Raw genomic sequence first — 25,930 nt, forward strand, 5'->3', positions numbered from 1 at the left:
TAGGCCATCAGAGAAACTCCCCGTTTCTGTTTTTTAAAATTTCTTTCATTAACTTCTGTTTATTTCCTTCTACTTTCTCTGTGTTTACTCATTTGCCTGTTTTTTCATTTCTTGAGTTGAACACTTGATCCATTAATTTTGAGCTACAGTAGCCTTTTAATCACTTCTTTAGCTGCATCCCATATGTTTGTGTTTTTGTTGTAATACTTTGCTCCATGGATTTTCTAATTTTCAATATGATTTACTCTTTGACCCAGGAATTACTTAAATATGTGCTTTAAATTTGCAAATATTTGTTTCTTTGATTAGTTTTTTTTTGAAAATGAGAATAGAAAAACCTCTGGCAAGATTAAGAAAAACAGAGAACTCAAAATTGTAAATAAAACATGTTTTTAGTTTTCCAAAAGTTTGATAAGAACAAATATAAAATTAGTTTTATATAACTGTGTGTATGCAAAAATGTAGAACAGAATAGCATATATTTATCATTGTATGTGTGCATTTATACATATACATAAAATGTATTTTATATATGAATACACATACATGTCACTCTACGCTCATAGCAGATATTATTAACTATTCCAAACACTCTTTTTTGACTGATTCATTCTTCAATAAAAAGTTAATATGGTTACTTCTGGATGGTAGGATTAAGTTAACTTTTTACTTTTTTCTTGACAATTTTTATTTCATTTCAGTTTTTTTTTTTAGTTGATCACATTATTATTTTTATGATTCGGAAAAATAGGGCTTATTTATTTATTTTTTAATAAATATCACCTCCTCTGGAGTGAGCTCTTCTGGTCTGCCCTCTGTAGACGAGTTGATCACACTCTACTCTGTATAAGAACCTTGTCTCACATATCACGATGGCCAGAATTTTCAGAAGGTATTATTTTTATCTATTGGCTGTGCCTGCCACTAAGACCAAACGTCTTAGGATGAGGATCATGTCTCCAAGTACAGTGACATAAAAAAGATTGAAGACTGTGATTGGAAATGCCCTAAACGAGGCAGTAGCTCATTTGAAATAATCAAAGAAAAAAGGGGAAAAAATTGAAAGCGGTTGTTAGTCCTTTTATATCTAGCACGTGTAGGACAAAAAACCCAAAAATTATTGTGTTGCAAGATGGTCTTTTTTAAGAGCAGTTTTTGGTTTACAGCCAAATCGGGAGGAAGGTACAGAGGTTTGCCCATATCCCTGCCCAGACACGTCACATACATAGCCTTCCTCATTGGGAACATCATTCACCGGAATGGTACTTTTTTGTTTGAACCAAGGATGAACATATATTGACCTTAGGGTTCACTGTTGACCTTAGGGTTGTATTTTCTGTGGGTTTAGACAGATGTATAATGACATGCATCTATAATTTTTTTTTGGCTGTACCCACAGCATATGGAAGTTCCTGGGTCAGGGATCAAATCCAAGCTGCTGCTGTGACCTATACCATATAGCAATGTTAGATCCTTACCCCACTGCATTGGGCTGGGGGTTGAACCCTTGCCTCCCCAGTGACCTGAGCCATTGCCAGGTCCTTAACCTGCTGTACCGTAGTGGGAACTCTGACATGTATCTATACTCTTAATATCAGACAGAGTATTTTTACTGCCCCAAGACTCCTCTGTGCTCTATCTATTCACTCCCACTCCCCAGTCACTTATCTTTTTATGTTTCCATAGTTTTGCCAAATAAACATCTATTTACATGCTTAATGAACTTGTAAGGAAATAAGAAAAAATCTAGTCAAACCGCTTGAGTTTAAATCATGGTTCTGCCTCTTAAAATTTTGGGCAGTTTTAAGAATCTAGCTTCAGTTTCCTCATCTGTAGCAGAGGTAATATTGGTACTTATAGGGTTATTGTGAGGAATAAATGAGTTAAAATATGTGAAGTTCTTAGAAATAATGCCTTGTGCCTAATGAACAATCAGTGGACTACTAGTCTTGAAATTATCTAATACTGTTACTACAGTCATTTCTGAAAGAGAAGTGTTAAAATCTCCTTTATGATTGTAGATTTACTAACGTTTCTTTATAGTTCTGTCAATTTTTCCCTTTTGTATTTTAAAAAAAGACTATATAGTAGACTGTACTATTGGTGTGTTCAAATTTAGCAAATTTATCTTCCTAGTGAACTGTTCCTTTTGTCTTTTTCTTGCCTATCCTTATAGCCTGGTTCCCCCCCCCCCAATATTTTCTGAATGCCTGAGTCATTGCACTAGCCGTGGTGTTCCCCTCAAACAGGTCATTTTCCCAAGTCACCCTGGGAAATCTTCAGCATCTAGGCTCCTGCTTTGGAAAGGCACCATCCTTACCCCATGTTCTACTCAGGGCTCTTTGCCTGCTGGGTGGTGAGCGAGCCAGTTCCCAAAGCCTATTTTCCTGCCTCCTGCCTCGGACCACTCCTGGTGCTAACTGTGTCATTTCTGGTCCTCCTAGGAACAGAAATCCAGATGGGGAGTTCCCACTGTGGTGTAATGGGTTAATGATCTGGCTTGTCTCTGTGGCATTGCTGGTTGGTTTGATCCCGGCCCGGTGCAGTGCGTTAAGGGTTGACAGCTGTGGTGTAGGTTGCAGATGAGGCTCAGATTTGATCCCTGGCCCCGGGAACTTCCATATGCCAGGGGTGCAGCTGAAAAAGGAAAAAAAAATAAAAAGAAAAATCCATATGATATTGGGTGTGCAAAAGAAGGATGAGGGAGAGGAAAAGGAGTGAGCTGAGGGAGTCTTCAGACCATGATACACATCTAACCCCTGTTAGAAGAGTGCAAGAAAGGAGACCTAGGAAGAACTTCAGGCCAAAGTATAGTTCTCAGAAGGTCTCCACTAGGCTGATGGGGAGTGGCCGAGGGAGGGCTGTTAGGGGAGTCCTGCGGTGGCTGCCCAGTGCTGCTGCCCTGCTCTGCTAGTCATTGGTTGGAACAGCCCAGCCCATTGGCTGTTCACATGCTCGGTGTGAGTGCTGCAGCGGGTTCAGAGGTCCAAAGGTGTGGCAGTTTGTGTCACCTCTGCTCCCACAGTAGGTACCCTTGTGGGTTGGCCTGACCCTCCACTCGTGGCCCAAAGATCTGGGAAGTGGTCCCTCGGTGTTCAGAGCCTCTCTCCCTCAGGGAGGTCAGTGGGACAAACCACTGTCCCCATTGCTTCCCTTCCCCACTGGTACTCATTTCCCTTCTTGATCGTCTAGTTTAAATTCCACTCACACTCAGCTGGAATCTCTGTAGGTCTCTGTGGCTTGCCTGGTGGTGGGACCCAAGTCTTCCTTCCTGTGGGGGCTGAGCTTCCAGGCCAGTGTTGCTGCATGTGCCTCTTTGCGGTTATAACCGGTCAGGGGGGCATCAGATGGCATCCCTGGTGTCCATATAGATCCCCTGAATTCCATAAACATTCTCCGTGGTGCAGAAGCAGCCCAGCCTCCTGCTGATCAGGGCCAATTTACACCTATGAAGAGCGTGACTGCTTTTTTTGCCTGTTGGCCCCTGGGCTCAAGGAGTTCCAAATGTTCAGGTGGCAGTTATAGCTTGTGGTTCAGTGGAACTTTTAATGTGTCTCCTGGCAAGAGCATGTCCTGTTCGGAGACCAGAAATGAACCATGCAGAGCCCAGAGTTATGGGACAGAAAGCACAAGTCCCCAGTGAGTCCTTGGGAGTGCTGGTAAGTGGGGATGCGCCACCTCTTGGCTCTTGGACTCATGTACTCTTCCTTTTGGGGCACAGAGCCACGTGGTAGAGGTCTCGGATATCATGTATGTCCTGCATCTGGAGGGGTGGCAACCATCGTGGCCGAATATTGTTTCCTGGGTGTGCTTGCTGTGCTTGCAGCAGGCCATTCCTGCATTCTGTGAGGCTGGCTGCTTCTGGCTGGTGTGGTATTAGGGGGCCAGTGGATCCCTTGGTCTCCAGACCACGTCATACCTCTTCTACTGTGAAAGGGATCCCCCGGTCAGATGCTTCGTTATGTGGGGATTTCATGCCTGTGGATCAAGCATTCTGTAAGCCCCCAGAAGGTGGTGCTGTCTGAGCCTTTGAGGGCAGGAAGGGGAAACCACTACCTTCCTTTGAGAAAGAGCCAGTACCTCTTCCATGACAGGAGTGCCCAATATAACTGACTTTCTTTTGAGGAACCAGTTGGTCTTCTTGAGGAATAGGGCCGTCAGGGCCAGATCATGAAAGGCATGGCAACCAGCAGGTTGAATTTTTTTTTTTTTTGCCACACCTGTGGTGTATGGAAGTTCCCTGATCAGGGATTGAATCCGAGTCTCAGCTGTGACCTACGCCAGATTGAATTTTTCTTATATGAGTGATGGGAGTACTTGGGGGTTTTAAGCAAGAGGGGCCACAGGCAGACTTAGGATGTAGGAGGATCCTGGTGGCTGTGTGGAAAACAGATGGAGGGAGAGAGGGAGTGGAGGCAAGCCTGGGAAACAGTAGCCAGTGAAGTACTTGGAATTAGGATCACCTGGTTAGTCTTTCCAGGGAAAATTCAGAGCCATAGGTCAAGGGTTTACATAATGTCGAGGACTGGGGAGATTATCCCAATACTAGCGTTTCTAGAAGTGAGAACTATAGGTGACACTTCAAGGGAAGCTTTCAAGATCATTTACGTCTAAAACAAATACTCAGTGTGAACTCTATAGATTTCCATCTGACTTGATCTCCTGTCCATGATGCCAAGATTTTCTAATGAATTCAGCATTTAGAAGAGAGGAAATTTCTGTTTAAGTTCCTAAAGGCCTTAGATGGAAAGAATGTGGAGTATAAATGAGACTAGACTGTAGAAAATAGGCATAAGGAATGTAATAATTTAGGAATATGATAAGGAATACAATAACTAATCAAGCCGAAGTGTTCCACAATTATCCAGGGGAGGGAAGAGACTTGAAGGCAAATCCTGAGACAAAGTTAAGAACTGGCTGGACATGACCTTGCTTTGGTTTCTTCTGAGTGGTTCCAACTTCTTTCATATGAATGACCTCTCTTTTCCATGTGCTTCCAGATCTCCTCATTATGAAATTAGTGTTTTAGAAGAGACAAAATTCCCTCAAAGTTCTCCCCTGGGACTCAGGAATTGAGAATATGGAATTAAGAGTAGAAGGTAATTTAAGGAACAAGGAGATAGAATAGCTATCACAAATTCTCCCATAACAATCTAGTAATCCTATTTGCTGTTTAGAGTATTTTCCATTTTTTCTCTTCTTCATTCCCCTCTTCCTCCTCCCCCTTGTTTGTCTGTTTATCAGAGTCCACGTTAGAATATTCTAGAAGACAGTCCCAGGGTTTGGATGTCATTTGAGGTACTCTGAGGAAAAAAAGTTCAGGACATCAAAGAGTAGAAGAAATAACCTGAATTTTAATTTACTGAAATGGAAGTCAGAAAAATAAACTGATAGTGAAGAGTCAGCAGTTTTAGCTGTAAGTATGCTTATTTTGGTTCAATTTAGGCTTGGAAAATTCTGGAATAGTGAGGACTAAAAAAAAAAAAATCTGGATTTAGAATTAAGGCAAGGAAATGAAAAAAGGGCATCTTGACCAACAGGATTTTTTTTTTTTTTTATTCCTCTGAAATCTTGAAATCATTTAGTGGCAACTCTTTTATTAATATGTGGAGGAAAAAGGGGACAGACTGTAGAGTCTGAGGGTATTCTTGTACCCGAATTTACACCTAGCTGACCTAATAGACGGGTGTTCCGTTAGCCTGGGGACTCATAGGCAATTTAAATGTTGTCTACAACTTTGAAATGGGGGAAAAAAAAAAAAATTAGAGTCCCTTCAGTGGACTACTAGGTGTTACATAGCGCCCCCTTCTGGATTGTCTGCTCTTCTTGGGGTTTACCTCTTTCATTGTCTTTGAACTTGTACCGTCTTAGCATTCCTGACTGCCTGTATTTGTCTGTCTGTGCTTGATCCTCCTTTGAATTTATTGCAGTATCTTATTAGTTACCTCAGTAAGCAATAAGTTACATAAAAATTGTCATGTAGACGATTAAAAAAAGACAAGTTGTTTGCTGTATAGTCACAGGCGCAAAGCCTGACTGTAATTTTCTTGAGAGAGACTAGGACTCGTAGAGCTGAAAGGATGACCCAGGAGCCAGAAGGGAGGCAGCATGCTCAAGAGTTCCATACCTGGCGTGAAGTGACCACGTGACCTTGGTCAAGTCATTTAATCCCTTGCTTTGCTTTACTTAGTCTTAAAATACAAATCTTTCACACCTCCCGGACAGAGGTTTTGTAGATCACATGTGACTAGATAGGAACGTTCATATAGGAACCTTTACCATTTGGCATCGCATGTACTAGATGGTGAATTCCTTGATGACCTTGTGTCCCATTGGGTATATTGAATGTACGCCGAAGGACTAGGTAGTGTTGGAGGATTAGTTGGACTGGGTAATCCGATTTAAAGGCTCTTCTAACTTGTATATTCTATGATTTTTTTTTTCATTCTGTCTTTAGATTCATAACTACAGATGAAATACGGCCACATACAAAAATAGTAGCTTAGCAAATGCTTATTGCTTTGAATGGAATTTCTTTTTGGGGTTTCCATCCCTAAGAGGATTTCTCTGTTAAGAATGAGGATTGATTCCATTAGCATTTCAGGTGTCAGAAACTTCATTATTAAAGGAAATACAATCTAAGTCATAGAGGTTCATTTTAAGGCATCCTAACAGACAGATTACGGTGTAAGAAAATCAGTGGAATTCCAACTACATTCATGCCCAGTGCTCTAAAATATGTGACATCTAGGAGTTCCCTTCGTGGCTCAGCGGTTAATGAACCCAACTAGGATCCATGAGGATGCAGGTTTGATTCCTGGCCTTGCTCAGTGGGTTAAGGATCCCGAGTTGCCGTGAGCTGTGGTGTAGGTTGCAGGTTCGGCTCAGACCCTACATTGCTGTGGCTGTGGTGTAGGCTGGCGGCTATAGCTCCTATTAGACCCCTAGCCTGGGAACCTCCGTATGTTGCCAGTGTGGCCTTGAAAAGCAAAAATAAAAATAAAAAATAAAAAATAAATGTAACATCTGTATCTTTTGTGTTTTCTCCTGACTTATGTTAATGCAAGAAGTCCTTACTAAATAAACCCCCCTTTCCATCTTGGCAGCAGTCTACCTTTTTAGTCTCCTTTCCAAACCGCCAGCATTCTGTGTCCCTGACCAGGCCACAGCCATGTGCATTTATCCCTGTATTTTCTTCTGCTTGGCATTCTCCCTTCTCCTTTTCTGCCTGGTAAATTATTACCCATCATTTGAGGCGTCAGCTTACATTTATAATTTTACTCTAGCTTAGTCAGAATTATTGCCCTTATCAGGACTCCAGTAAAGCCATTTGACAATAAATAAGCTTCTCCAAGACAATATTCGGTAAGTGTGCTGCTCACCTCCTTTTGACCACTCTGAGTTCCAAAATCTTATCTTTTTAAGGGTCACATGGGGGCCCCTAAGATGTCTATACTTGACATGATCTGTGAGAACAACAGAAGGATTTGTCGAGAAAGTTTGAAGACTCACTCTGAAAGGTGCACCACTGTATCTGCTACATTAACTGGTTTAGTTTGTGTAGTGGTTATTATGGTCTGTGGAGTCAGTTAGACCAGGGTTCAAATGTTTTCACCATTTTGCCACCCTTGTGACCTTGTGTAAACCATTTAATGCCTGGAAACCTCAAATGTAAACTAGAAATGGTGAGAGCTACCCAATAGCCAGCACGTATGTTAAATTCATTCAGTTAGTGTTTTTTTTTTTCTTTTTTTTGTTTTGTTTTGTTTTTTGGCTTTTTTTGCTATTTCTTTGGGCCGCTCCCGCGGCATATGGAGGTTCCCAGGCTAGGGGTCTAATTGGATCTGTAGCCACTGGCCTACGCCAGAGCCACAGCAACGCAGGATCCGAGCCACATCTGCAACCTACACCACAGCTCACGGCAACGCCAGATCCTTAACCCACTGAGCAAGGGCAGGGACCGAACCCGCAACCTCATGGTTCCTAGTCGGATTCGTTAACCACTGCGCCACGACAGGAACTCCCGAGTTAGTGTTTTTGAATAGTGCCAGACACTGTTCAATGAACTGGGGCTGTGGTGGTGAACAAGATAGACAGGGCCCCTCAACTATGTTTTCAAAACTTTCCCTAGAAGAGGGAAAGTGTCTGATGGGTGAGTGAGGAATAACTAATAAGCAAATAATGAATGTTTTTAAAAAGTAGAAGGAGCTTTATCAGAAATAGTTGCCTTTTAGCTAGAGGAGATGCTCAGCTCTGACTTGCTCTGTCCTGTTGGGTCCATAAAATGCTGTCAGTCTATTTTCCATATTCCGAAGTCTGGCCGTGACTTCTCTCTTTTCTACTTGGTTCTGTAGACTCTTGTGCCTGCCTGGTGTCTGTCTTCTATGACTCTTTGTGACTGCTTGCATTCTTTGCAGTGCCCGCAGAAGCACCATGCCCGTAGACTGTAAAATTCTCTCCGGTGGGAGAATTCCTTGTTGATTGGGCCACTGCATGTCTTGTGAAACAGCATTAGCTGTTGCCTCTGCTCAACAGCTCTGGAGGGAAATGTTTATTGCGAAGCCTGCAGTAGTATTGTGGCTGACCATGACACAACCTCCTCCTGGCAAACCCATGGGTAGTTCAAGGACATGGGATGGTCCTCCTTGTGTTGTTGGTACTTGACATGATGAGTGAATAGAGCAAGAGCTGGAAGATAATGGTTTGATTAGAGTTTTTTTATGAACTAAGTTTTTTGGGGAGCAGTTTTAGGTTCACAGCAAAATTAAGAGGAAGGTAGAGAGATTTCCCATATCGCCCCTGCCACCGCACATGCACAGCCTTCTCCATGATCAACATCTGGCACCCAGTGGTACATTTGCTACCACTGATGGGCCTTCATTGACATGTCACCCCAAGTGCATAGTATACTTTAGGGTTCACTCTCGGTGTTGTATATTCTCTGCATTTGGACAAATGTATAATGATGTGTATTCATTTTTATAGTATCATACTGGTTCACTGCCCTAAAAACCCTCTCTGCTCTGCCTTGTCACTCTTCCACTCATTTCCCTAACCCCCCTGACGCCTTTATTGTCTCTATAGTTCTGCCTTTTCCAGAAAGTGACATAGCTGCAATCGTACAGTATGTAGCCTTTCCAGACTGGCTTCTTTCATTTAGTAATGCATTAAGATTCCTCCATATCTTTCAATGGCTTGATAGTTCATTTCTTTCTAGAACTGAATAATGTTCCATTACCTGGATGTACCACAGTTTAGGAACCCATTCACCAAGGAATGAAGGACATCTTGTTTGTTTCCAATTTTGGCAATGACAAACAAAGCTGCTACAAACATTTGCGTGCAGGTTTTCATGTGGACATACAGTTTCATCTCCTTTGGGTAGAGGGGCATGAGTGAGGGATTCTGCAGTAAAAGTGTGTTTAGCTTTGTAAGAAATTGCCAAACTGTCTTCCAAAGTGTGCCATTTTGCGTTCCCACCAGCATGAGAGTTCTCGTTACTCTATAAGGATTTTAATATTCAACTTTTTAAAGAATACTCCATGTTTAGAAAAATATGTAAAAAGTGGAGTTTTAACTGTGAAAGGGCACATCCACGTTTCCAGTGGAGCTGCGTGTGGGACCACAGGTGTGTGTATAGAGAATCCAGAACTCTCTGTGGTTCTGGAAGACGGTGATTAAGAAGCCCTCACAGACTTCGTGCGTGAGTATCTCCTGACTTTTCCTTGGACCCCAGTTGACCTAACTTCTGCCTGCTTTGCGATGAACCTCCTAAGGCTGCTGCCAATCTGCAGGGATGGAGCTGGGACACTTTCTGTTGAGAGCCTTGCCCTGGAGCCACCTCTGATGCTGGGAGAAAATAAGGAACAGGAAGGAGGAGGGGGTCACAGAAGGAGAGGCTCAGGGGGGCAGATCTTCATTCGGGTCCCAGATTTCATTACAGCAATTCCCAAGTGGCTCCACTTTAGAAGAATTCTTTGAAAGGTGTAAGCAAACAACTTGAAAAGAGGGTGTTGCCCCCCCAGTCATTATGACCCCCAGTCCATGTCTCAATACTCCCCTACCCACTTTTCTCTAGAGACAGACTTGTGTCCTTCAGGAAGCTTCTGAAAGGCTCTCCCTGGAGTGAAGTGGGAATCAGGGGGTCTGATCGGCTGACCTGGGAGTGAGGCTGGAACCCCAGGGCCTCCTACTCCAGGCCTGGCCCCCAGCACCGCCTGCACCCAGGGTTCCCAGCGCTCCATGTGCCTCTGTGCTGGAGCCCTTGCGAGGTGCGGTGCCCTTCCTGATCCATACCCAGTGGAGGGGCTTTGTTTGGCTTGGGTAGCACAGAGGGGACTGCTCTTTGGTCTCTTCCACCTCGTCCTGCAGTGGGCAGGGATCCCCGTCCTCCCTCTTCCACCTCTGAGAGACTCACCAGGGTCACAGCGTGGACCATCCGCATCGCTCTTGCCGCTGGGGACGCCCTCTATGAAGAACTGTTGATACCTGGACCATGATAAAGCTGGGACCCTGGACATCCTTGAGCTTGAGGAAGGCCTGCACAATGTAGGGGTCATTCAGGATGAAGGGAAGGTGGGCCTCAGTGGGGCTGTGCTGGGAGAGGTGTTAGGTCTGGGAAGCAGAGACGGGTAAGGCCAGATGTACACATTTCCCAGCCTGACCTGGGCCCCGCTATAGTTTTCAGGTCAATTACCGACATTACTGTATTAAGAACAACTAATATTTCTCTCGAGCATTTTCCTCATTTTCTCCCTAGCTGTAATAAAACTTGCAAAGTCATACTGCCCTCAAGATGTTGACGGCAACCTTGCTTTTTTGGAGTCACTTGTTCAGCATTCTCATCTGTTATTAGCAGCCTAGATGGGCATCTAGGCCAGAGAGGACTGGCAGAATCACTGTGTGTTTTGGGAGTTGTGTGGTAGTTGGAAGTTCTCTGATAGTGTATATTTTCTTTTCTGCTCCTGGAAGGAGGGCAGTCCATCTGAGTGGCTTCTACTCTGGGGGTTTCACCCGTGCTGACATTTCCTCATAGCAGCTTTAATGATCTGACTTTTAAGGAATGAGCTTGGGGATTGTTTCCTTTGCACATCTTTCTTCTTCCCAGCAACCTGGATTACAGGCTCCTTCTCAGCATGCAGTGCCTCATGCATATTTCTATCAGTGTATTCCCAAGTTATTTTCTGTTCAGAAATTATTACGGCAGGTAACTGTCACTTTGCAATTATATTTGCTCTTTGGACGTCTAGCTCCACAGACCGGGAGATCCATGAGGGTTAAGGACTGGCAAATTCATTTCAGATTATTGGCACTTCATGCTCAAAAAACTGTCAGTTGAGTTCTGTCATGTTAAGAGTCAGTAAACTCTTCCTATTAACTGTGTAAAGTTTGGGAATCTTTATTTTAATCATTCACTCAGTCATGGATCAGTTGTATTTGGAGAACATTCCATACGCCAAGCACTGCGTCATGGGCTCCTCGTTTATAACATCAGAAGCTTGGATGGGATGTTGTCTGTGGACCAGGCTAGTCCAAAATATTACCTCTGTAAAGTTCACTTGGTTTTTAAAATTGCACTTTTACTTTGAAAGCTAAATGTCCTTCATGCTTTTTCGTAAAGGCACTCTTGTACTTAGGTTTTTAAAGTGTAACTTTCATTCGTTTGGTACAAATTAACCTTTCATAAGAAATTCTGGATTATGCCCCAAACAATTTCAGTCCTTTAAAACACATTTCTTCTTTATCAAAACAAAATTTTTTGCAAATCTGTCTTCCGTTTCCTGTGAGAGATCGTGTAAGTGGTATGAGGCTCTACGTGACTGATGAGCACTCACTTTTCCAAATGCTGGTGGGCTCTGTACCAACCATATAGAGCCTTATATTTCAGGGACCGCTGATGTGGCTTGTCCTCAGGTAATGGTGACATCTCTAGGACTTTTTTTTTTTTTAATGATTTTTATTTTTTTCCATTACAGCTGGTTTACAGTCTTCTGTCAATTTTCTACTGTACAGCAAAGTGACCCAGTCACATATACATATATACTTTCTTTTTTCTCACATTATCAGGCTCCATCATAAGTGACTAGATATAGTTCTCAGTGCTATACAGCAGGATCTCATTGCTTATCCATTCCGAAGGCAATAGTTTGCATCTCTTCACCCCAAATTCCCAGTCCCTCCCACTCCTTCCCCCTCCAGCCCTTGGCAACCACAAGTCTGTTCTCCATGTCCATAATTTTCTTTTCTGCAGAAAGGTTCATTTGTGCATTATATTAGATTCCAGATATAAGTGATATCATATGAGAGTCTCTAATTCCATCCATGTTGCTGCAAATGGCATTATTTTGTTCTTTTTTATGGCTGAGTAGTATTCCATTGGGTATATATACCACATCTTCTTAATGCATTCATCTGTCGCTGGACATTTATGTTGTTCCCATGTCTTTGCTATTGTGAATTGTGCTGCAGTGAACATAGGGGTGTATGCGTCTTTTTCAAGGAAAGTTTTGTCCAGATATATGCCCAAGAGTAGGATTGCTGGGTCATATGGTAGTTCTATGTATAGTTTTCCAATTTACATTCCCACCAACAGTGCAGTAGGGTTCCCTTTTCTCTATACCCTCTCCAGCATTTATTTGTGGACTTATTAATGATGGCCATTCTGACTGGTGTGAGGTGGTACCTCGTAGCAGTTTTGATTTGTATTTCTCTAATAATCAGTGATATTGAGCATTTTTTCATGTGCTTGTTGGCCATCTGTATATCTTCTTTGGAGAAAGGTCTATTCAGGTCTTTTGCCCATTTTTCAATTGGGTTGTTGTCTTTTTTGCTGTTGAGTTGTATAAGTTGTTTGTATATTTTAGAGATTAAGCCCTTGTCAGTTGCACATTTGAAACTATTTTCTCCCATTCTGTAAGTTGTCTTTTTGTTTTCTTTTTGGTTTCCTTTGCTGTGCAAAAGCTTGTCAGTTTGATTAAGTCCCACTGGTTTTTACTTCTGTTGCCTTGGGAGACTGACCTGAGAAAATGTTTGTAAGGTTGATGTCAGAGGATTCTTTTACCTATGTTCTCTTTTAGGAGTTTGATGGTGTCTTGTCTTGTGTTTAAGTCTTTCAGCCATTTTGAGTTTATTTTTGTGCATGGCATGAGGGTGTGTTCCAGTTTCATTGATTTACCTGTCCAGTTTTCCCAGCACCACTTGCTGAAAAGACTGTCTTTTTCCCATTTTATAGTCTTGCCTCCTTTGTCAAAGATGAATTGACCGTAGGTGTTTTGATATGAGTTTTCTCCCATGTCTTCAGCTTCCCTAGTGGAAAAATTATTTCTATATTTTGAGAATTCAATTGATTTTTTAAAATATGGACTCTGTATTTGTGTAGTACTAAGAAAGAAAAGATATATCTTTTTATTTTGATGACAGATTTTTTGAATGATATTTGCTTTGGTTTTTTGTTTTTTTTGTTTTTTTTTTACTGTGAAAGGTGAGAGACTTAATATGCAAATGAACAATGGTTGGACCATATTTGTAAGTGAACTCTGAATTTCATTAGGTATGCAAATGTCAAATCACTGTGTAGTACCCCTGAAACTAACATAATACTGTATGTCAACCAAATTTCAATTTGAAAAAATTTGAACTTTGACCCAGAACCCCACCCAGGAAACCACCCCCTGTCTATAATAAACCACCTGGGATGCCAACCTGCTGTAGTCATACTTACTGGAAGCCAGAATGCTGTCTCTAGAGACAACCCAGGAAGCTAGACAATAACTTCAGTAACCATCAGCTCCAAATGGCCAGGAATTGACAGCTTCCCTAATTTTTGTTCCTGCTTCCAACTTAAGACCCACCACAGAAAGCCAGATATGCCACCCTAACCAGTCACTCTGGCTGCTCCACTTCTGGTTAGCCCACCTGCAGTTTTTCCAGGCCAATAATCTCTGATTAGGGCACATTCAAAAACTCCCTTTTCTCTACTGTAAAGCTTTCCCACTCTTCTGCCTACCTTTGAGCTGAAACACAAGTGACAGTGGCTGACTTCTTTGCTAGAGTCAGCTCAGATTAAATAGCCTTTGCTTTTCTCTTTTGATTGGACTTTATGTCCACAGACGAAATCACAAGAAAATTTAAAAGGGAAATCCCACTCTTTCATATTATTGTAACTCAGAGTCGATAGGCAATTGGAACTTTGGGAGTCTGTATTTACCACAAGAAAGACTAATGAAATAGAGATTAAAAAAAATCACGTTGTTCAAAGATAGGGTCAGAAATGTCCTTTAATGTGTAATTTTCAAATGATAGTTGTTCAGTGATATTTTCATTGACTAAAATGTAAACTTTCTAGATGAAACTCCAGTATATAAACGGAGCCCCTGAATGCTCTGACATTTTCTCTTGGATTATGTAAATCTCAGTATATGTGTTGAGAAATCAGAACGTAATTTCCAGATGAAAATCATCCTCAATCTAATTTGTAGAAGTGAACTGCAGTAATTATTTTTCAGTGACAATACAAATGTATTTGCTTTTAAAACTGTAAGCAATAATTGACAGGATTTGAATCCAGGCCATTTAGGTTGCAGATAATAGAATCCTACTCATACTAGTTTACATGAAAAAGGCTAGAATTCTTGGTAGATACCCTTTATCAGTTTGAGGAAGCACCAGGCTACTCCTGGTTTGCTCAGTTTTTAATCATAAATGATACTGAATCCATCAGATATTTTTCTGCATTTATTAAGGCTATCATGACTTTTTTATTCTGTTACTGTGGTAAAGTACAAGAATAAAAATATCTCTTTTTTTTTTCAAACATATAAAAATATCTCTTAACTTGGCATTACTGGAGTACATTTATCTTGTATATATGTATTTGTATTTATATCATATTATGTATATAAGTATTATGTACATGTAATATATAGTATAGGTATACATATGTGTACATATAATATATAATATGTATCCATTTTATGTATTATTTTATCTATATGTATATATATTATATGCATGTATATATGTATATTATGTGTATGGATTAATATATTATTTATTTCTCAAAAGGAATTTTTTTAAAATAGAGACAGTTTGATATGATAGCTTTTCATAGGGATCGTTTTTAGGAAAGATTATTTAATTTCGGAAGTCAAAGGGAAAAATATTGAACATTTAAATTTAGGTAAAGAGTTTGTCTTCTTTCTTGGGATTCATAAAATACATATCTTAATAGGAAAAGAGTCAATCTGCTTGAAGTACGAATAATTTAGTATTTTTAACCCATATAAAATATCTTTAATTTTTTTCTTTCTTGTAGAAAATTTTTACTACTGGTGATGTCAACAAAGATGGGAAGCTGGATTTTGAAGAATTCATGAAGTACCTTAAAGACCATGAGAAAAAAATGAAATTGGCATTTAAGAGTTTGGACAAAAATAATGATGGTGTGTCTTTTCTATTTATCATCAGCTATGAAGAAGTGCTTCTCATGCTTCCAAGAGTCTAAAACAGTGTATATTTAGTCTTTTTTTAAGATGTTAATACTTGTGTTAATGCTTGTTTTTCTTAGTAATGTGATTTTTATATAGAATGTTCTTGAAGTGAAGAAAATTAATATATAGCTTTGTCCACTGAATTATATACTGTGAGTAGGGCTTTTTATAAAATATCAGTTATGGAACTTTATACTGATTTGACTTAAAGCTATGGGTTAAAAACAATAATTATGTTTTCTTTCTGAGCAATAGAGATTTATTTTTGTTCATACTAAGTGTATTATATAGTCTAAAATTTAAACAATTTTCAGATTATCTTTTATTTGGTAGCCTTTTTGAAAGAATTACATGTGATCAGCAAAGATACTGATTCTGAAAGCTGGGGAAAAAAAATAGCAGATAGCCATTTAAATATGTACCTTCCGGGAGTTCCCATTGTGGCTCATTGGGTTAAGAGCCCAACGTGATCTCCGTGAGGATGTGGGTTCGATCCCTTGCCTCGTTTGAAAGGTTAATTATCTGGTGTTGCGCAAGCTGCAGTGTAGGTTACAGACGCAGCTTGGATCCAGTGTGGCCGTGGCTATGGTGTAGGCCTGCAGCTACAGCTCCGATTGAGCCCTAGCCTGGGAACTTCCATATGTGATGAGTGTGGCTGTTAAAAGACCAAAAAAAAGTATATATACCTTCTGAGTGGGATTATGGTTTTTCTATTTAGATGAATAGCTTGGAATTAAGAGTCCCAGTTGCTTAGCACAAAAAGTAGGGCCATGGAAGAAAGGGAACGGCTGTAAAACTCTTACCCCTAGAGGCAACCTTTGATATGAAGAGGGAATTTATTTGTCTTTTTTTTTTTTTTTTTTTTTTGCCTTTTCTAGGGCCGCTCCCACGGCATATGGAGGTTCCCAGGCTAGGGGTCTAATCAGAGCTGTAGCCGCAGGCCTACGCCAGAGCCACAGCACCGCAGGATCCGAGCCGTGTCTGCGACCTACCATAGCTCACGGCAATGCCAGATCCTTAACCCACTGAGCAGGGCCAGGGATCGAACCCGCAACCTCATGGTTCCTAGTCGGATTCGCTAACCACTGATCCACGACGGGAACTCCTGATATGATGAGGGAATTTATTTTAAAAATGTATAATGTAGCCTCAGACCTCTCCCTATGACCTCTCCCATGAGTGGTCAAAGCTGTTCCACTCAGATTCAAGAAACAAATTAAATAAGGAAATTGAGAGAAAATATGGTTCCTACCAGGTGTTGGTTGGCAAACTTTATTATTATAAAAGACCAGGTGGCTGTGAGGGCTCAGTTGCAGGTATTCATCTCTGCTGTCCTAGTGCAGAAACAGCCATAGATAATATGTAAATGAGCGGGCATGTCTGGGTTCCAGTAAAACTTTATTTGCAAAAGCAGGCAACTGGCCTTATTTGGCCAGAGGGTTCTAGTTTGCTGGTCTTTGGTTTATACTGAACATCAGCTTCAGTTAGATTCAAGGCTAATTCCTTCAAAGAAACAACTAAATACTTGGAATGGTTTTGATGATCCTGCAAGTCTGTGACTCTCAGCCAGGAGGAGCTGAGTTTGTGGCAGAAAGTAGTAGTGTTGCACATTCGTTCCTGCCCATAAACCTTACATTATATGCCCAGTCTTCCTTAGTCCAAGCTTATACAAAATTCAGTCCTTCAAGTAAATGTTACTTCTTCCCACAAACTTTCATCCAGCCCCAAACCCTCTACAGTTCAACCGCAGAGACGGGCCTGTCTCTATAGTGTTAGGGCGGGTGGATGCTGGAAGGTGGAGCTCCCTCAGGATCCATGCCAGCTAAGTAGAGGCCAGTTACCCCAGCATGTAAAATGTGCACCTATCACCTACCAATGGTCCATTTCAGAAAGTTCTAAATGAGTCAGAAGGAATAATTAAAGGCGAAATCTTCTGATACATTTGTAGTAAATGCTAGTGAATGCAGAGTTTCCCTTTCATTTATCTTGTTTATGTATTTAAAAAACGCTTTCTCATTATAGGTTCATTTTTGTTTGTTAGACTTCCTTAAAGCAAAGCATGTAGTTTATCCTCATTATTTGTGAATTCTGTATTTGAGAATTTGTCTACATGCTAGAATTTAACTCCACAAGCCCCCCCCCCCCCATCAGTACTCACAATGCTTTTGCAATCATTCAGGACATGCACAGAGCAGTGACAAATTTCATTTGCTTATTGAGTATGTTTGTAGCTGAGCTAGAACAAGTTGATACTTTGCTTTCTTGTTTTAGTTCTTGTACTGTAAACGAGTCCTTCTGCAGTCTATTTGGGGCCATGTTTTTTGCATTTTTGTGCTTTTTCTTGGTGATTTAACTGTTTAAAGTGACTCCCAAGAACAGCACTGAAATGCTGTTCCAAATTGCAGGAAGGCCATGACGTGCCTTAGGATGAAAATACAGGTGTCATAAAAACTCCATTCAGGTAGGGTTTATAGTGCTGTGACCATGAGTTCAATGTTAACGAGTCAACAATACATATTAAATGAGGTGTCTTTAAACAGAAGTCCACAGATAATTAGGTTTTGTGTTGATTGGTTGATGAGAATTTTGTGACCAGAGGCTCATAGGAATCTAACCTTTTATTTCCTTTAGGAACAATGGTTTAGTTTTCCTTAATTCAGTGTTCACAGTGACTTTATAGAAAGTAACTACCAGGAACAATGAGAATCATCTGTATTTCTTTGAGAGTGCAGTTGCAAAGGAGAATATTCAGTGGTGTTTGAAGAATTTGATTGCTAACAGGGCAGTGCCTCTAACTGCTCTGACACTCTCCGGATTCTCATGTGGCTCCTTTCCTCTTCCTGGAATTCTCTCCAAATCCTCTTCAAACTCTTTCCCTTGAATGGAATGTTTCCTTTCACCACTAACAGTAATTTCTATCTTCCTCTTTTCCTGGAGAACTTTGCTGTTAATACTGGTTTGGCATCAGACCCTCTTACATTGTTTTGTTTGCCTGTTCCATGCATATTAAGTCTTAGCATCTTTGGGAGTCTGTGAGCTACTTAAGGGAAATGCAGTCTTATATTTATTCAATTTTTTACTTTTCTCTCTTCTAACTCCTCTTTTACAAGCATGCTCTGGTCACTCTAATAATAATAATTTTCCCTGCTCCATAATCCTATTATCTTTATTTTTATTACTGGATTTCGCAAAAGAATATTCCACACTCTGGCTTCTTTTAGTCATTTTCTACGTGCTTTTAACTCAGTGCAGTACATCTTTAGGCATAGTAAGTTCCCAGCCATTTATTAAAATGTAGAAATGCATACTTTAAAATTCATAGATCCTAGTTTAATTGAATTTACCTCAAAGTCAGGCTATCTTGATTTAAATCCCAGTCTTGCTGCTGCTTCTTGTTATTTCTTGGGAAGATCACATAAAGTCCTCAGTGTCTTCTCTTTGAGATGGAATATCATTATTTTCCTACAAGGTGGTTGTGATTTCTGGATGAAATAATGTGTGTATACCTGTTTATGTCTTTGTCAGATTTTGAGTTTGTGTTGCCATATGCATTTAAGAAAATTTATAGTTTATTTAAATTCATAATTTTACCATAATCAGTTCAAGGCTCTCCCTTAAAAAATGAGGGATTTGAAAGTCATGATTTCTAAAGCCTTTGTCAGTTCTGAGTTCATGATTTTTATTTTTTTAAAGGAAAAATTGAGGCTTCTGAAATTGTCCAGTCTCTCCAGATACTAGGTTTAACTATTTCAGAACAACAAGCAGAGTTGATTCTCCGAAGGTAAGTTCTTTATCTATTTGACAGCTGTTTTGTTTTGTTTTGTTTGCTTTTACGGGCTGTACCTGAGACATGGAAGTTCCCAGGCTAGGGGTCGAATCTGAACTTCATCTGCCTGCCTACACTGTAGCCACAGCACTGCTGTATCTGAGCCACGAACTCAGTATCTGAGCCGCATCCTGTGACCTACACCATAGCTCAAGGCAGCACCGGATCCTTAACCTACTGAATGAGGCCAGGGATTGAACCCACATCCTCATGGATTCTAGTCGGGTTTATTACTGCTGAGCCACAATGGGAACTACTGATAATTGTTTTTTTTTTTTTAACCTCATTTTTAATATCCTGCATTAGAGATGTGTGTTTGTAAGGGTGGCTTAAAACAACTCCCTGCACCTAACCATTCCTCACTATGTACTTTCCATATCTTTCTTCCATTCCTTCTTTTCATTTTGTATGTATACATACATATATAGGGGTGGGAACTATAAATTCAGACAGGACGTTTTCAAGGCCCCCTGGGGTGGTGAAATGGCAGGAAGACATTAAATCTATGGAGATGGGGCCTAAAAGTTTTAGCCTCTTTCCCATGTGGTTTCTAATATGATAGTAGGACTCAGTTTCAAGATAGTGAGTCTAGCAGATTATCACATGATTTAACCTGTAAATAACTGGATGAGAAGGACATTACAAAACACTCCTAGTTGACTGACAGAGAAACACTGATTAAAAAAAAAAATCCAATTTAAAAAATGGGCAGAAGACCTAAATAGACATTTTCCCAAAGAAGATATACAGATGGCCAGTAGGCACATGAAAAGATGTGCAACATCACTAATCATCGGAGAAATGGAAATCAGAGCTACAGTGAGATAGTCCACCCCACACCTGTCAGAATGGCTATCATCAAAACAAACAAACAAACAAACAAAAAAAAACCCCAAATAACAAATGTTGGCCAGAACGTAGAGAAAAGGGAACCCGTGTCCATTGTTGATGGGAATGTAATTTGATGCAGCCACTATGAAAAATAGTATGGAGCTTCTTCCAAAAAACTGAAAATGCAGTTATCTTATGATTCAGCAGTTCCACTCTTGGATATATGTCCAAAGAAAATGAAAACACTATTTTGAAAAGATACATGCACCCTAATGTTCATAGCAGCACTATATGTACCCTAGCCAAGATATGGAAGCAACCTCAGTGTCCATCAACGGACGAGTGGATAAAGATGTGGCGTATATATACATTACAATGAAATACTACTCAGCCACAGAAAAGGATGAAGTTTTACCATCTGTAACAACATGGGTGGACCGAGGAGGGCATTATGCTTAGTGAAGTAAGTCAGACAGAGGAAGACAATACTGTATGATATCACGTGTGGAATCTAAAAAATATAACTAGTGAATGTAACGAAAAAAGAAACAAACGCACAGAACAAACTAGTGGTTACCAATGGGGAGATGAAAGGGAGAAGAGGGCACGATTGGGCTAGTGGATTAAGAGGTACAAACTGCCGGGTATGAAATAAGCTGCAGAGATGTGTTGTACAGCACAGGGAAGCAAGAGGATATTCTATAATAACTATAAATGGAATATGATCTATAAAATTGTGAATCACAATGTTGATACTTAAATATAATAATTGTAAATCAACTATACCTCATGAGAAAAATATGAGAAAATATACATGCACGCACACCCATATCCACCCAAAGAAACACTTACTTAAACTTTCAGAAAACAGAGGTGCCAGTTGGAACAACATTGCCCAGGGCGGTCAGTTAAACTATTTAGTAAGTCAGACCTTTACAGACTTAATGTTTTACTTCACAGGAGAGAGTGATAATCTCTGAAGTCTTAAGTGTCCTTGAAGACTCTTTTGTTACACAGGGACCGATTTTTTGAGAAAAAGGTAACAGAAAAGGATGGTTCATTATATTAATATTCTCGTGAATGTTTTGTCTTCAGCATCATCTAAAACGTGTCTCCCAAATGGCTTTATTGTCAAGTTTATCTCCTTTTATATCTACACCGGTAGCATTTCCCTCTTTTTGTCTGTTCAGAAGTTCCTTTGTAAGCAGCTGCTTCATAGGAAGGCCCCAAGTCTCAGAGCCGTGTGTGGCATCACTTGTGTTAACACTGGGCGAGAAAGGCTTTGCTGAGGAAATGTAGGGCTAAACAGGAAAAGGAGGTAAAGAGCATTTTGACAGTCGGATATGAGGGTGCATAATATTCTGCTCCTGAAGCCGCATTTCTCCAGGAAAGTGAGAGTTTTTCTCTGCTTCCCAGGCCAGAAATCATATTCCTGTATTCCTTTTCATAGCTTCTAAAACAATGCAAATTCCAAGCAGCAAGCTGCAGAATAAATCACAGGTAATGCAGAGGGTGGGTGTTTAAAAGGTGCCATAGAATTCACTATACACACATTTTATGACAGATCTTTGATATGTAATTCACATACAATAAAATTTCTTTAAAAATGTACGAGTCAGTGGTTCACAGTATATTCAGAGAGCTATGCAACCATCACTATTATCTAAATTTGGAACATTTTCATCAGCCCCCAAAAATAACCCTGTACCCATTAGCCGTCATTCCATCCTCCTGCCCTGCCAGCCCCCAGAACCACCAGTCTACTCTCTGTCTGGATTTGTCTATTCTGGACGTTCATCAAAAATGGGGTCATGCAGTATGTGGTCTTTGTGTCTGACTGCTTTCACTTAGCATGTTTTAAGGTTCATCCGTGTTGTGGCATGGATCACTACTCTGTTCCCTTTTTTAGACCAAGTTATATTCCGTTGTATGTGTATATCACATCTTGTTTATGCACCATTCATCAGTCGGTGGACATTTGGGTCGTGTCCACTTTTTGGCTGTTCTGAATATTGCCGCGATGACTATTCGTGTGCAAGTTTCTATGTGGATGTATGTTTTCATTCTCTTGGGCATATGCCTAGAGTGGAATTGCTGGGTCATATGGTAACTCTGTGTTGAACTTGGTGAGGAGCTACCAGATTGAAACCGTGGAGGGGAGGGAGGAATAATCGGGAGGACGGGAGTGACATATACACACCACTGTCTAAAACAGATGATTGACAGGAACCTACTGTATGGCTCAGGGAAGTACTCAATAGTTTGTAATAACCTATATGGGAGAAAAGAATGGAGGTATATATAAATGATTCACTTTGCTGTGCATGTGAAACTAATACAACATTGTAAGTCAACTACTCCAGTACAATTTAAATACGTGAATGAATAAATAAATACAATTTTTGAACCACACACACAAAAAAACCCAACCAAAAAAAAAAAAGTGGCTGTGCCATTTTACAACCTTAGTAGCAGTGTATAGAAGGCTTAAATTTCTTCACCTCCACCCCAGCATTTTTATTTCTTGATTTTAATCATCTCAGTGGGTATGAAGGGGTATCTGTAGTTGTGTTGATTTGTATTTTCCTGATGGTTAATGAATTGAATATTCTTTTGCATTGTTGGGCTGTCATCGTTTCTGGCATTTATAGTTGTTCAGTGAAAATACTAAAATATGTTTGCATTAGAAAGACCTCATCTCCCCCCACACACACACTTTTTTTTTTCTTTTTACAGCCGCACCTGCTGCATATGGAAGTTCCCAGGCTAGGGGTTGAATTGGAGCTGCAGCTGCTGGTCTATACCACAGCTACAGCAATGTGGGATCCCTGAACCGCATCTGCAGCTTACACTACAGCTGACAGTAACACTGGATCCTTAACCCACTGAGTAAGGCCAGGGGTTGAACCTGCATCTTCATGGATACTAGTCAGGTTCTGAACCTGCTGAGCCACTCTGGGAACTCCGGTTTTCCTATTTATGTGTCTCCTTTACTGCTCACACGAAACACTTCATTTCTGGAACTTCTGGTCACCAAATCTGTGGAGTTTTTTTTGTTTCCCTACAACAAGCAATTCTCCCCAGCACCAGCCGGGTGTCCTACAATTTAACTCAAATCTAACGGTGTCTGCCAGGAGGTGGTGTCAGATCCACAGGTTAAGGACTCAGTTTCACAAGACCGCTCTCCACTTGAGATGCCAACCACCAGTAGTAGGTCCCCACATTACCCACATCTTCTTCTGACTTGGTGACAAATTAGGTGTTCCCATGACCTCCCCCCCCTTGGTTTGATTATTTGCTAGAGCAACTCATGGAACTCAGGGAAACATTTACTTAGGTTTACTAGTTTGTTCAAAGATAGGGTAAAGAATATAGGCAAACAGCTGGATGAAAGGATACATAAGGGGAGGTCTGAGAGCGTCCTCAGGACAGGTGCCTCTGTCCTTGTGGAGCTGGGGTGCATCATCCTCCCAGTGTGTGGATGTTTGCCAATAGGAAGCCCCCCCAAACCCGTGCTTTTGGAATTTTTATGGAGGCGTCCTCCTGCAAGCATGATCCGTTACTCACCCCATTTCTAGCCCCTGTGTCCTCTTTGGAGACGTGGAGAATGGGGCTCAAAATTCCAAGTTTCTAATCATGGCTTGGTCTTTCTTTCCGGTGACCAGCTGCCATTCATGAGCCATCCAGAGTTGCCTCATTGGGACAAAAGATGCTCCTAGTGCTCTTATCACTTAGGAATTTACAAGGGTTTTAGGAGCCCTGTGTCAGGGTTGGGGTCAAAGATGAAATATTACAAGAGGTGCCCCAGTGCTCTTATCACCTAGGAATTTACAAGAGCTTTAGGGGCTCTGTGCCAGGAGCAGGGACCTGAGACCAACATCAAATTTCTGTTATCTCACAATGTTTTAAAGGGCAGCATCTGATTGTGCTTTCAGTGGTGGAAATCATAGACCCTCCCTGGAGTGGTCAGTCAGCAGTACAACTCACCTCCAAATGTCAGCTGCTTTTCTGCCATTGCACTGTCTCTCAGTGTCCCCCAAAACAAATTCGAGGAAGAGAAATCAAAATGGCTGTGGCTCAGTCGTTCAAGTAGGAGATAGGAATCACGTGGTTGCAAAACAGCCTCCTCGTTCTACTTTATTATCAGTAGATGTGGTGGAGGAGCTGAAACAGGCAGTCTCTCCCACATATGTGGGCTTTATCTTTTGCACTCAAGGACAGTCTGTTTTTCTTCTAGGCTTTTATTATCTCCATCCCTCTTTCCTGTCCTTGTCACTACCTCCCCCTCCACATTTATGGAGGATCTTGATGCTTGTCAAATGGGCATTTTTGCTTTTCCTGGAGTCCTAGGAAACTTCAGGTTTTGAGCTGAAAACCTGACTCCTCTTTCTCCTTAGCTTTAGTGTTTCTTGCCTTTCTCAACACCTGGGACTTTCATTCCATTTTGCTTGGGCAAGCCCACTCCCTCTCAGGATTGTATCATATCTAGAAACTCCTCCTCCTCTGAGGTCTTAAACTGTCTGACCCTTCTTTCAGATTTTACACCGTCTCGCTCCTGCTTCCTTGCTTTTCGGCTTACAGACCTCTGGCCCCTTCCTTTCCACCAGTCCATCAATCTCCTCCTGATTGATTCCTTCTCCCACTCCTACTTGCTTCCCCGCCCCATCCTGAACCATCCTGTTAGTTGTTCTCTTTGCCCCAGCATTTGGGCTATTAAACATTTCTAGGGAAAAATGAAACCACATAGGCCCAAGAATAACCAAGACATTCTTGGACCAGAGAGAGCCAGGGCCCTGCCCTATCAGATATCAAGAGTTGTTATTAAGCTACGATTAAGACTTAGTGGTATTGCTACAGAGATAGACGAGTTGACAGATGGAACATACTATCCCAGAAACAAACGCATCCATGTTTGGGATTTGACACGTGAGAGAAGGAGCTTTGCAAATCAGTGGGAAAAGGAGGGACTATGCAGTAAATGATGCCGGTGCACCTGGTTGTCCATGCAGACAGAGATGGAGCTGCCTACCTACCTCACACCATGCACAAAACACAGAAAACAAACTTAGAGTTACCAGAGGGGAAAGGGGAAGGGAAGGGATAGATTAGGAGTATGGGATTGACAGATACAAACTATTGTACATTAAATAGATAAGCAACAAGGATTTACTGATAGCATAGGGAACTATATTCAATGTCTTATAATAACCTATCATGGAAAATAACCCCCAAATTATATATAACTGAATCACTTTGCTGTGCACCTGAAACTAAAAAACAATATTGTAAATCAACTTCAATTAAAAAAAAAATAACCTAAATGTTAAAGTTACACTGCAAGCAAAACCTTTAAGGGAAAAAGAAGAAAATACGTCTGTATCTCACTGTAGGCAAGAATTTATTTTAAAAAATATGAACGTTAGTAAGCACAAATGAAACAGTTGATCAGTTCAGCCATATTAAAATTAAGAGCATCTATTCATAGACATCATAAAGTGAAAAGACGAAGGGTATTTGCTAATTTGTAACTTGAAGGATTAGAAGCAACTATATAAAGAACTATACATATTTAAGAAAAAGACATAACCCATTAGAAAAATGGGCAAAAGGTATGAACAGGCATTTCACACAGGGAAAACATGAGTAGCAAATGAATATATTAAGAGATGCTCAACTTGGTTAGTAATTTGAAGAAATATACAATTTAAGCCCACCGCGAGTGTACCTAATTTAAGTAGTTTGTCTGCAGTAAGTGTTTTGTGGCTTTAACCTATGGAGTTTGGAA

General features: G+C 40.8%; 1 protein-coding gene across 1 annotated transcript in view; it reads left to right on the forward strand.

Moving 5' to 3' along the window:
- Window positions 1-25,930, forward strand: part of SLC25A24 (solute carrier family 25 member 24) — a 49,085-nt gene that overhangs the window by 1,380 nt on the left and 21,775 nt on the right. The window contains exons 2-3 of the mRNA NM_001199363.1: window positions 15,314-15,440; window positions 19,182-19,269. Of these exons, the coding sequence (NP_001186292.1) occupies window positions 15,314-15,440; window positions 19,182-19,269 (215 nt within the window). The remainder of the gene's footprint in view (window positions 1-15,313; window positions 15,441-19,181; window positions 19,270-25,930) is intronic.

Source organism: Sus scrofa, chromosome 4, assembly GCF_054392235.1.
Source record: "Sus scrofa isolate SSC_HxYL_T2T_F1_AM1 chromosome 4, Sscrofa_HxYL_maternal_Yorkshire_Landrace_v2.0, whole genome shotgun sequence".
NCBI classification, from domain to species: domain Eukaryota; kingdom Metazoa; phylum Chordata; class Mammalia; order Artiodactyla; family Suidae; genus Sus; species Sus scrofa.